At 39.9% G+C, this 13,435-nt stretch overlaps 1 protein-coding gene across 2 annotated transcripts in view; it reads left to right on the top strand.

The window, feature by feature from the left end:
• Window positions 1–13,435, top strand: part of PMFBP1 (polyamine modulated factor 1 binding protein 1) — a 347,880-nt gene that overhangs the window by 134,111 nt on the left and 200,334 nt on the right. For both annotated transcript variants that reach the window (XR_008400176.1, XM_053699461.1), the window contains exons 10-12: window positions 9,502–9,690; window positions 10,305–10,463; window positions 10,744–10,827. Coding sequence is in view for 1 of the 2 variants with exons in the window: in XM_053699461.1 (XP_053555436.1) it covers window positions 9,502–9,690; window positions 10,305–10,463; window positions 10,744–10,827 (432 nt within the window). In the remaining variant the exon portion in view is untranslated. The remainder of the gene's footprint in view (window positions 1–9,501; window positions 9,691–10,304; window positions 10,464–10,743; window positions 10,828–13,435) is intronic.

Raw genomic sequence — 13,435 nt, 5'->3', positions numbered from 1 at the left:
CTAGCGGTTCTAAGACCGAGGGGCATTGCAGTAGTACCATACTTGGACGACATTCTAATACAAGCGTCGTCCCTGTCAACAGCAAAGGCTCATACAGACATCGTTCTGGCCTTTCTCAGATCACACGGATGGAAGGTGAACATAGAAAAAAGTTCTCTGTCTCCGTCAACAAGAGTTCCCTTCTTGGGAACAATAATAGATTCCTTAGAAATGAGGATTTTTCTGACAGAGGTCAGAAAGTCAAAACTTCTAAGCACTTGTCAAGTTCTTCATTCTGTTCCACGTCCTTCCATAGCGCAGTGCATGGAAGTAGTAGGGTTGATGGTTGCAGCAATGGACATAGTTCCTTTTGCACGAATTCATCTAAGACCATTACAACTGTGCATGCTCAAACAGTGGAATGGGGACTATACAGACTTGTCTCCAACGATTCAAGTAGATCAGAAGACCAGAGATTCACTCCGTTGGTGGCTGACCCTGGACCATCTATCCCAGGGAATGAGCTTCCGCAGACCAGAGTGGGTCATTGTCACGACCGACACCAGTCTAGTGGGCTGGGGCGCGGTCTGGGAATCCCTGAAAGCTCAGGGACTATGGTCTCGGGAAGAGTCTCTTCTCCCGATAAACATTCTGGAACTAAGAGCGATCTTCAATGCTCTCAGATATTGGCCTCAGCTAGCAAAGGCCAGATTCATAAGATTCCAATCAGACAACATGACAACCGTTGCGTATATCAATCATCAGGGGGGAACAAGGAGTTCCTTGGCGATGAAAGAAGTGACCAAAATAATTCAATGGGCGGAGGATCACTCCTGCCACCTATCTGCGATCCACATCCCAGGTGTGGAAAACTGGGAAGCGGATTATCTGAGTCGTCAGACATTCCATCCGGGGGAGTGGGAACTCCACCCGGAGAGCTTTGCCCAACTAACTCAATTATGGGGCATTCCAGACATGGATCTGATGGCGTCTCGTCAGAACTTCAAGGTTCCTTGCTACGGGTCCAGATCCAGGGATCCCAAGGCGACTCTAGTAGATGCACTAGTAGCACCTTGGACCTTCAACCTAGCTTATGTATTTCCACCGTTTCCTCTCATTCCCAGGCTGGTAGCCAGGATCTAACAGGAGAGGGCCTCGGTGATCTTGATAGCTCCTGCGTGGCCACGCAGGACTTGGTATGCAGACCTGGTGAATATGTCATCGGTTCCACCATGGAAGCTACCTTTGAGACAGGACCTTCTTGTTCAGGGTCCATTCGAACATCCAAATCTGGTCTCCCTCCAGCTGACGGCTTGGAGATTGAACGCTTGATTCTATCAAAGCGTGGGTTTTCAGATTCTGTGATAGATACTCTGGTTCAGGCCAGAAAACCGGTAACTAGAAAGATTTACCATAAAATATGGAAAATATATATCTGTTGGTGTGAATCCAAAGGATTCCCATGGAATAAGATAAAAATTCCTAAGATTCTCTCCTTTCTACAAGAAGGTTTGGAGAAAGGATTATCTGCAAGTTCTCTAAAGGGACAGATCTCTGCTTTATCTGTCTTACTACACAAAAGACTGGCAGCTGTGCCAGATGTTCAAGCATTTGTTCAGGCTCTGGTTAGGATCAAGCCTGTTTACAGACCTTTGACTCCTCCCTGGAGTCTAAATCTAGTTCTTTCAGTTCTTCAAGGGGTTCCGTTTGAACCTTTACATTCCATAGATATTAAGTTACTATCTTGGAAAGTTTTGTTTTTGGTTGCTATTTCTTCTGCTAGAAGAGTTTCAGAGTTATCTGCTCTGCAGTGTTCTCCGCCCTATCTGGTGTTCCATGCAGATAAGGTGGTTTTGCGTACTAAGCCTGGTTTTCTTCCAAAGGTTGTTTCTAACAAGAATATTAACCAGGAGATAGTTGTACCTTCTTTATGTCCGAATCCAGTTTCAAAGAAGGAACGTTTGTTACACAATTTGGACGTAGTCCGTGCTCTAAAATTCTATTTAGAGGCTACAAAAGATTTCAGACAAACATCTTCTTTGTTTGTTGTCTATTCTGGTAAAAGGAGAGGTCAAAAAGCGACTTCTACCTCTCTTTCCTTTTGGCTTAAAAGCATCATCCGATTGGCTTATGAGACTGCCGGACGGCAGCCTCCTGAAAGAATCACAGCTCACTCCACTAGGGCTGTGGCTTCCACATGGGCCTTCAAGAACGAGGCTTCTGTTGACCAGATATGTAAGGCAGCGACTTGGTCTTCACTGCACACTTTTGCCAAATTTTAAAAATTTGATACTTTTGCTTCTTCGGAGGCTATTTTTGGGAGAAAGGTTTTACAAGCCATGGTGCCTTCCGTTTAGGTAACCTGATTTGCTCCCTCCCTTCATCCGTGTCCTAAAGCTTTGGTATTGGTTCCCACAAGTAAGGATGACGCCGTGGACCGGACACACCAATGTTGGAGAAAACAGAATTTATGCTTACCTGATAAATTACTTTCTCCAACGGTGTGTCCGGTCCACGGCCCGCCCTGGTTTTTTAATCAGGTCTGATGAATTATTTTCTCTAACTACAGTCACCACGGTACCATATGGTTTCTCCTATATTTTTCCTCCTGTCCGTCGGTCGAATGACTGGGGTGGGCGGAGCCTAGGAGGGACTATATGGCCAGCTTTGCTGGGACTCTTTGCCATTTCCTGTTGGGGAAGAGATATTCCCACAAGTAAGGATGACGCCGTGGACCGGACACACCGTTGGAGAAAGTAATTTATCAGGTAAGCATAAATTCTGTTTTTGAATAGAAACACGTTTACATGTATTGTCAAAAATGCTTCTAGTAAAAGTTGTCATTGTTTTAGTGATAACATTTTTCTCTGCACATGCATGTGAAGCATAGCTAGACATTCTCAGTGCACCAGTATTTTAAATACTGCAGCTGATCAGAGCACCAGTGGGGCTTGTATGATGTCAGCAATGAACAAATTGAGTCATTACCAGATGGTACAAGAACATTAGGCTCTCTGATCAAGTGCTGTATTCAGTGGGCAGGTAACACAATTGTAATATGTATAGGTTCATATAAATATGTATATGTGTTGAGTACGTGTTATCCTATATAGCTAAGGGAATCTGCAGGAACAGTCACTACAGGACCCCAACATCTACAAATGTCATGTTTTTACTTTTCAGTTCAATATTTTATTCTAAGTCACTCTCTCCCTGTTGTGTTTGTCACGAATAGTGTTGGAGTCTTTATAACCGGGTTTTAAAACGGGACAGGGCAATTGTAATGCACTGACTTTTTCAATGTTTGAGAGTCTTTTAGATTCCATGTAACTTGCACATGTGAGAATAAATATTTCTTTTGAAAATAAAACAACTTTTCCTTTAAAGGCCCATAATACCCAAATGTTGAAACACTTGAAAGTGATGCAGTATAGCTGTAAAAAGCTGACTAGAAAATATCACCTGAACATCTCTATGTAAAAAAGAAAGATATTTTACCTCAAAAGTTCCGCAGTAGCCACATCCCATTGTAAAGGATTTCTAAGCAGCATTTTAGTGTGTCTGTCCTGGGACAGCTTAGGGGATGAGCCTCGTGAACTCTCATATTATTTCACCAATCAGGTAAAGGAAGCTTACTATGAAATCTCATGAGAGTTAAGTGAAATCTCATGAGATCACAGTAAGAGTTCATGACCTCAGCACTGCTGATGCTGATTGGCTGCTGTTCATTTATTCATTTTTATTTTTTTTTACCTGCAGCTGGGAGCAGCTGAAGTATAACTTTTTACAAAGAACTTACGCTGCTGAGCTGAGGAGATTGTGAGGTAAAATATCTTCCTTTTTTACATAGAGATGCTCAGGTGATATTTTCCTGTCAGCTTTTTACAGTTATACTGCATCCGTTTCAAGTGATTTAGCATATGAGTATTATGTCCCTTTAAGGGAAATCTTTGCAAATAAAACAGAAAACTAATTGTATTAGTCATCCAGCATATACATGGGAACACGGTAAGATGAGTCTGTAGTAATTGATAAGGAATAGGGCAAACAGGATCCAAATGAAACCCTTAACGACCAGCTCCGTGCCCTGTTACGTTGTTGCAGTCCTGGGCTTCTCTTTGCTGCGATCTCAAGATTAAACAGTAAGTATTTTCACAACACGAGTGAATTGTAAATTTTAATGAATTAAATAATTTTTTAAAACAGGGCACTTTATCTTCAAAATTGACATTCCCTTTAAGCATTCAAATAGTCTTGCTTTATCCTTTTAGAAGCAGTAACACAAATCTTAAAACCTGATTAATTCATTAGGCAGAATAACTCATGGAGTAAACTGAACACGGTGTAGATTAGATCTCAGTCAGCCGTCTGGTTGCTTTCAGCAGAAATATAATGTTTTTAAAGCCAAAGCGAAGATTCATTCAAATAAAGACGGTAAAACAAAGTTTAAAGAGAGAGCTGATGATGTAGCGGAAATCTTCTTATTATGAATCAGTGTTTACAGCACAAAGCAGGGGAGGCAGAAGCTCTCTAGAAACACAAAATTAACAGAGCAACTTCTAATGGGCAAGGATTGCTTCATTTACTTCTTTTATCTCATTTGTTTTGTTTTCTATGTATTCTGTGTTGAAATGGATACCTAGGTAGGTTCAGGAGTTGCTGATTTGTGGCTGCACATAAATGCCTCATGTTATTGACTCATCGAGTGTTTAGTTAGCTCCCAGTATTGCATGACTGCTTCTTCAGCAAACGAAAACAAGAGAATGAAGCAAATGTAATAATATAAGTAAATTGGAAAGTTGTTTAAATTGTATTCTGAAATAAAAATGTTAGGTGCTATGTCCCTTTAATGCTGTTGGGGACCCAACAATAAAAAAATCTTCCACTAAGGCCAACTGAGATTCTAAAGGTTGCCTGGATGGTGCAATGTACCTCTTATCATTACTTTAGCATCCTTAAAAGCACATGAAACCCACATTTTTTTTCTTTCTTGATTCAGATAGAGCATCTAATTTTAAACCATTTTCTTCTATTATCTAATTTGCTTCTCTCTCTTGGTATCCTTTTGTTAAAAAACTTACATATATGCCTCCTGTCATTGGCTTACCAATGTGTTCAGCTAGCTCCCAGTATTTCTGCTCCTTCAATAAAGGATATCCCGAGGATGAAGCAACATAGGAGTAAATTGGAAAGCTGCTTAAAATTGTTTTGTCCATCTGAATCATGAAAATAAAATTGGGGTTTCATGTCCCTTTAATTCTCAAAAGTGCTGACATGCAGATAATGGGGCTGATCGAATACGATCGGGTTGATTGACACCCCCTGCTAGGGGGCGGCATTGCACCAGCAGTTCACAAGAACTGCTGGTGCAATGATAAATGCCGACAGCGTATGCTACATCGTATCATGTCTGCTCCCACTATGGTAAATCTACCCCATTGTATAAATTTGTAAGACAGACCTTGGGAGATATTTATCAAAGGTCTGGCGGACCTGATCTGACAGTGCGGATCAGGTCCACCAGACCTCGCTGAATGCGTAGAGCAATACGCTCTCCGTATTCAGCATTGCACCAGGAGCTGCTGGTGCAACGCTGCCCCCTGAAGATTCGCGGCCGCCAGCAGGGAGGTGTCAATCAACCGGATCGTACTCAATCGGGTTGATTTTCGGCGATGTGTGTCCGCCTGCTCAGAGCAGGCAGACAGGGTTATGGAGCAGCGATCTTTAGACTGCAGGCTCGCCAGAAACACGGGCCCTCAAGCTCCATTCGGAGATTGATAAATGGGCTCCCTTGTCTACATGCACATTTTTCTACAAAGCTTTAATATTAATGTCACTTTCTGGCACAGGCCTTGTGTCTTTAAATCTAAGTTTCCTCATTCTCTAACCACAATTCGTAAAAAAAAAACTACCAAACCTTTAGCAAGAAGTGAGACCGTTGTGCGCATCCTGAATTTTTGTTACATTTGATTTTAATTCTTTGAGCCAGATATATTTTTCTGTTTTCAGGATTGTTATTTAAACATCCTCAGGCAGATGCAGCAGATCTTAAGACATATTAGTATGACATATATATAATATAAAAGAAAACATTATTCTTGTGTACTTGAAGGGGGAATGATGCATATTGCATTTTAATTTACAGTAAATGGATTAATAAAACCACTTCTCTGTATCACAGATTATTTCATGCACATATGATTTGGCTCATTTCACTATGGAAAGCTTTGCATTCTGTGATTTATTTGACACCGTTAAATAGACATTAAAGTCAATAGTATGCTTGGGCCCTACAGACACAAAGTATGTCAAACATAAGTAGAGAACTTCTGAGCGCAGCCATATTTGATAGCAATATTGTGTTTGTCACAAGATTTCTGCATAATCTTCAAAATATCTCTAACCTTTTGTGTCGTCCTTCAATAAGACACGTAGCTATTGTGTCAGCTGATTTTTCTGCATAGGATAACTGGCAGCCTCAGTATTACAGAGCAGTTTTTTGAGGCAGTTTTGTCCTCCATGACAATTCTCCTACAGAAAATATTATATTATTTACTGCCATTCTACTCATACAACTGATTATGAAGAATGTAGCAATGGATAAGGTATCTAATGCTATTCTTTATAGAATGCAGGTACTATTTGCTCAGCTGCAGATACTTATGGCTGAGTTTGTGTATATTACTCTTTGAGATGCACAGCCACTCAGAGGCTGTACTGCCTGCCCCATTGTGAAGAAGCAGAGAGCAACCCCACACCTTTGCTATAACAAGATAGATATAGATAAGCACCGCTGCATGTGTAATCTTTATAGCAGTGGTGCAAAATCACTATCTGATTCTTCTCAGTTTTGTAGGCTGTGCAGTTTCTGATTGGCTGTACTGTCTATTGGTAACAGACTGAAAAAATGGTTTCTAGAGGGGCTTTTGGGTAATATCCAAAACCTGCTACTTTGGGGGGTGTCTAAACATGGATGCCAGTTTTATTGAGGTGCACATAAATGGCAGAAAGTACAATGCCAGAAGTATAAATTATGTTAAAGGGATATGAAACCCAAATGGATGGTAAGAATTGAATATCATTAGTTCTCCTAGGTTAGATTTGCTTGTGACTGTCCACTCTTTATTTATGAACATCAGTAGTGAATCCCAGATACAGACTTTTAGTGTAGGTTGAGATACCTTAGATTTAAATAATGCCACATGTATGTATTAGTTATGGTTTTATTCCTTATGTCAAGTTGTCAGACATCTGTCAGTAATGCAAGGCCTTTGTAGATGTGAGGCCTTAGGCAGTTGGCATTATGTTAGAGTTTCCTCTCTGTCATCTTGTAGGTTTCATCTGTCACTAACGGTTTGGCTCATGCTGAAAGGCCAGTCCTGTTCCATTGGGTTGGGATTTATCTATGAAACAGCACTATTTAAATACATTCTATTAACTACTATGTTTATAAGCTGTCACTCCTGCTTCTGGCTTTGTATGTGTGACTTGGCGCACCAAAGAGATGAGGGGTGCATGGACTAAAAGTAACAACAGCCTTTTACAACTCATCTACAAACCTATCGGTGAACCTATCGGTCTGAAGAAGGCTGCTCATATAACATTGGATTAATTACTTACTTAGACCTTAATTTTAATCCTTCAAAAATTCTTGTTTGATATTGAAAAAACTGAATGAAAGGTTGTTGTTGTTTTTATCAACCTCACCACAATCTTACTGAGCCAAAGACAGCCGAGTTTAATAAAATCCATGATATTTGATCTCAATTTCACCACAACTGCACCATTGATGACTATTAATTGGCGTCAATCACTAAAAACCAAATCAATAAATGAAAAAATTCTGCCTTAGAGAGACATTCTGGTCAGTGGGGCTTGTATCATTTCAGCAATTAACAAATTGAGTCATTACCAGATGGTACAAGCATTTTAGGCTCTCTGGGCAAGTGCTGTGTTTAAAATGCTGGTGCACGGTGCATACTTAAATATTTGAAAGAGCTATAGCTTTTATAAGAAGCATTTTTGCTAATTCATGTATATTACAAGAATGCTTCTATTCAAATCTGAAATGCACCCATGTGGTTTCCAATTTTGGTCTGAATGTCCCTTTAAACATTATGTCTGGCAATCCTATGCAGATGTTAAATACGGCTTTATTATATTTTATATAAAACAGGATTTTAGTTAAACAATTAGGTCAACGTATGATAATCATAACTCTATACCTTTTGTATTAATTATAATTACTTTTGTATCCAGTCCTGCTCTCCCTAAACCCTCATTCAGTACCTGTATTATTGTCACGTGTGAAAGTGTGTGTGTAATGTACACTAAACTCTCCATTTTGTCATGTGATGCTGTGCATGCAGTCAGTAATGTGCGTGACGGTTCCCTTGGTAAATAACCTTGGGAAGTGTCTGCTGCTTATTTGGGGAGATGAAACCATCTCTCTGTGCTTTAAAATTGAAATTAATATTGGAATTATTAGTCTGCAGCCATTTCCCAAACTCTCTTTCCTAAGAAACTAACATTTTTTTACACACCTATTTTATATCAACTGGAGAGATTCCTATTTACATGAATCAGTGTCAAATTAACTTACTAGTATAAAGTCAACTTAACGTTCCAGAACCATATTATTATATACTAGTGTTAAAGCCCGTGTACACGAGCCAATTAAGGCCAGGTATGTTTGTCTTGCGCGTATGTTTGTCTTGCGCAGTCTCTACTGCGCACGACTGCATCAAACTAACATACCTGACCTTTTATTATATATGATTAAGCTGTAAAGTGCATGCTATAAACTGAACTAAACTAATTTCACTGACAAAATCTAAAACTTTTAGCTACATGAGTATACCTGAGCACATTGTCTTCAATTCCTGTGCAAAATGTTTCAATAGTTTTTCAAATTACTATGTATTGCTGGTAATGTATCCTTTCAAAGAGAGTTTACCTAAAGGGCAATATAGTATTCTATAATGTTTCAGTGCTGGGTGTAACCTGTCAGTTTTGTAATGGTTTGTAAATCAGTGTAAAACAAACCCCATTGTATAATGGCTTCCTTCACACACGTGTTTGTTTTATCTAACGATACTACTGTACCATAACAAAACAGACATGCGAGTATTTAAGTTACACCCATTTGCCTTCAAAGGCTTATAAATCACTTTGAGCATTCCTAGGTTTAGCTTTCAACAAAGAATACCAAGAGACAAAGCTCATTTGATGATAAAGGTAAATTGGAAAGTTGTTTAAAATGACATGCCCTATCTGAATCATGAAAGTTTAATTTTAACTAGATTGTCCGTTTTAATACATTTCAAATGGGATCTCACCTGAACAACAAGATCACTAGGCAGCCTAAGGGGCTTTTATGAATGTATGACAATGTAGTTCTGTAAGTTAGCTCTGTATTTATATGTAGTAGGCTGAGTAAAAACGTATTGTTTTGCTCTTTTTGGGGACAGATATGATATTGTGCAGCTATGCTAACTGGCTGACGTGTGACTCATTTTTCAGGTGGATGCTCTGAAGGAACAGTTGCAGGGAGCTCAGGGAGAAGCGGCGTTTCTGAGAGGAAGGTACAGCAGCTCTCAGATGGACGTACTGAAGCTACAGCAACAAGTCAGCGAGCAGGAACAGAAAATACTAGCGCTGCAAACAGAGAACCGGACCATAGCAGACAATCTGCATGAAGCCAGGGAAAAGGTGAGTGCTGGAGATAAAGACGTACAGCCATTCTATACTACATGTATGTAAAATGACTCCTCAGTAAAATATGAACAGTCCAGTATAGACAAACAGCACAATACCTGGTGCAAGTGGTAGAAGGCCACTGCAAACGCCTCTCAGTGTAACCAAAACAGCAAAAGTCCACAGCACCAAATAAAGAGGAATATTCTTGTCTTTATGTCCTTTATTTTCTTTAGCTTACAAAAAGCATGTAGGCACACAGCAACGTTTAGGGTTATTCACCCTTTTCATGCTAATCAAGATTAGCATGATTAAGGGTGAATAACCCGAAACGTTGCTTTTGTTGTTGCTGTGTGCCTACATGCTTTTTGTAAGCTAAAGAAAATAATGGACATAAAGACAAGAATATTCCTCTTTATTTGGTGCTGTAGACTTTTGATGTTTCAGTAAAATATTAACAATGTCCCTTTCTCCACAAATAAACCCCATTTCTTTGAATAATGTCATGTTTCTTATAATGGATTAATTCTCCATCTTGAAAAAAAGGAGAATTTTCAATAGATAAAGGAACCCTCCCACCCTCTGAGTGATAAATAAGTATTTAATCAGATTTCCTCCTGCCATTTCAGCGGCTAAATTGGGAGCGGCATTTAGATGAGCTGCAGATGGAACGATCACGTTTGCAGGAACATTGTCAGAACCTGGAACAGGAGACCGGGGCTCTTCATGCTGAGCTGGAGAAACAGAGCCTGGTTAAAAGTGAGCACAGCAGTTTGACTTCTGACAAGGTAAACTCATGCCCTAGACCAGGGGTCATCAATTGTAGACCTCCAGAGGTTTTGGAAATACATTTCCCATGATGAAATGCTGGCTGAGCATCATAGGAAATGTAGTTCCTAAACCGCTGGAGGGCCACAATTGATGACCCCTGCTTTAGACAATTATTCTACATGTATACAAAAAATTTCTGATGTAACCGAAAAATACTTTGCTATAGCACTGCGCTTTCTAATTCATGTTGTGGTAAAAATGTGCACTGTTTTAGTCACACGTCCTTGTTGCTTGCAGCTACATCAAAATAAGGAAAAGACTGAGCGTTTGTGGAAAGACCTGCTGGCTCTGCAGAGGCAGTTACAGCTTGCAGACGAAAAGGTCAGTGCATTTTGTTGTATGTTTACTCTGTTAATCTATCACCCCGTCCATCCTATTTCTATTTTCTTTTACAAAGATATGACGAGTCCACGGATTTCATCCTTACTTGTGGGATATTATCCTCCTGCTAACAGGAAGTGGCAAAGAGCACCACAGCAGAGCTGTATATATAGCTCCTCCTTTCCCCTCCACCCCCAGTCATTCCCTTTGCCTGTGTTATACTAGGAAGAGGTAAAGTGAGGTGTTAGTTTTAGTTTCTTCAATCAAGAAGTTTTTTATTTTAAATGGTACCGGTGAGTACTATTTTCCTCGGGGGGATATGGAAGAAGATTTCTGCCCTGAGGTTGATGATCTTAGCAGCTGTAACTAAGATCCATGTTAATTCCCACAAGACTTCTGAAGGTAACACAAGAGACCTCTTCAGTGGGGAGAACGGTTTCATGCTACAAGCAGCATTGAGGTATGTGCAGCCCTTTATTTCTTGATATATCAGAACTGGCTGGCATTTATTTCCCTGCAAGGGAATGGGGTAAGCAGTAGACCTGTTAAACAAAGGAGTGTTACTGGGAGACCTATGTTTTATTTTTTCTGTTGACATATTGGGCAATCATTATAATGGGCTTTGGCATTATATGAGACACTGGGAGAGGCAGGAACTGTTTATCGGTTTTTGTTGTTGCACTAAATAACCAGTTTGTCAATACTGGTGTGTTTGGGGTTTAAATGTTCCACTTAGTTTTTGCTTAAAACCGCTTCACCATGCGGTTGTTTTAGGCCTACTCGAGCATCGGCCAGGATGGGCGGGGCTTAATTTTGCGCGATCAGATGCGCACTTCCTTCTGGCTGAGAAGCAGCAAGCATTAACTCCGGTTGATCCTAGACAGTAGTTCTCTTATCCGAATCGTTGGAGAGTCATTTCTTTCATGTAATTAACAAGAGTCCATGAGCTAGTGACGTATGGGATATACATTCCTACCAGGAGGGGCAAAGTTTCCCAAACCTTAAAATGCCTATAAATACACCCCTCACCACACCCACAAATCAGTTTTACAAACTTTGCCTCCAAGGGAGGTGGTGAAGTAAGTTTGTGCTAGATTCTACGTTGATATGCGCTCCGCAGCAAGTTGGAGCCCGGTTTTCCTCTCAGCGTGCAGTGAATGTCAGAGGGATGTGAGGAGAGTATTGCCTATTGAATGCAGTGATCTCCTTCTACGGGGTCTATTTCATAAGGTTCTCTGTTATCGGTCGTAGAGATTCATCTCTTACCTCCCTTTTCAGATCGACGATATACTCTTATATTTACCATTTCCTCTACTGATTCTCGTTTCAGTACTGGTTTGGCTTTCTACAAACATGTAGATGAGTGTCCTGGGGTAAGTAAGTCTTATTTTCTGTGACACTCTAAGCTATGGTTGGGCACTTTATTTATAAAGTTCTAAATATATGTATTCAAACATTTATTTGCCTTGACTCAGAATGTTCAACTTTCCTTATTTCCAGACAGTCAGTTTCATATTTGGGATTATGCTTTAAATTATCATATTTTTTCTTACCTCAAAAATTTGACTTTTTTCCCTGTGGGCTGTTAGGCTCGCGGGGGCTGAAAATGCTTCATTTTATTGTGTCATTCTTGGCGCGGACTTTTTTGGCGCAAAAATTCTTTTCCGTTTCCGGCGTCATACGTGTCGCCGGAAGTTGCGTCATTTTTGACGTTATTTTGCGCCAAAAATGTCGGCGTTCCGGATGTGGCGTCATTTTTGGCGCCAAAAGCATTTAGGCGCCAAATAATGTGGGCGTCTTATTTGGCGCCAAAAAATATGGGCGTCGCTTTTGTCTCCACATTATTTCAGTCTCATTTTTCATTTGCTTCTGGTTGCTAGAAGCTTGATGTTTGGCATTTTTTTCCCATTCCTGAAACTGTCTTATAAGGAATTTGATCTATTTTGCTTTATATGTTGTTTTTTCTCTTACATATTGCAAGATGTCTCACGTTGCATCTGAGCCAGAAGATACTACAGGAAAACCACTGCCTGCTGGATCTACCAAAGCTAAGTGTATCTGCTGTAAACTTTTGGTAGCTATTCCTCCAGCTGTTGTTTGTAATAATTGTCATGACAAACTTGTTAAAGCAGATAATATTTCCTTTAGTGATGTACCATTGCCTGTTGCAGTTCCCTCAACATCTAAGGTGCAGAATGTTCCTGATAACATAAGAGATTTTGTTTCTGAATCCATAAAGAAGGCTTTGTCTGTTATTTCTCCTTCTAGTAAACGTAAAAAGTCTTTTAAATCTTCTCTCTCTACAGATGAATTTTTAAATGAACACCATCATTCTGATTCTTTGGACTCTTCTGGTTCAGAGGATTCTGTCTCAGAGATTGATGCTGATAAATCTTCATATTTATTTAAGATGGAATTTATTCGCTCTTTACTTAAAGAAGTACTAATTGCTTTAGAAATAGAGGATTCTAGTCCTCTTGATACTAATTCTATACGTTTGGATAAGGTTTTTAAAGCTCCTGCGGTTATTCCAGAAGTCTTTCCTGTTCCTAATGCTATTTCTGCAGTAATTGCTAAGGAATGGGATAAATTGGGTAATTCATTTACT

The sequence above is a fragment of the Bombina bombina genome, chromosome 1, assembly GCF_027579735.1.
Source record: "Bombina bombina isolate aBomBom1 chromosome 1, aBomBom1.pri, whole genome shotgun sequence".
In the NCBI taxonomy this organism is placed as follows: domain Eukaryota; kingdom Metazoa; phylum Chordata; class Amphibia; order Anura; family Bombinatoridae; genus Bombina; species Bombina bombina.
Note: the sequence above shows the minus strand (reverse complement) of the source record. Positions and strands in the feature narration are given on the sequence as shown.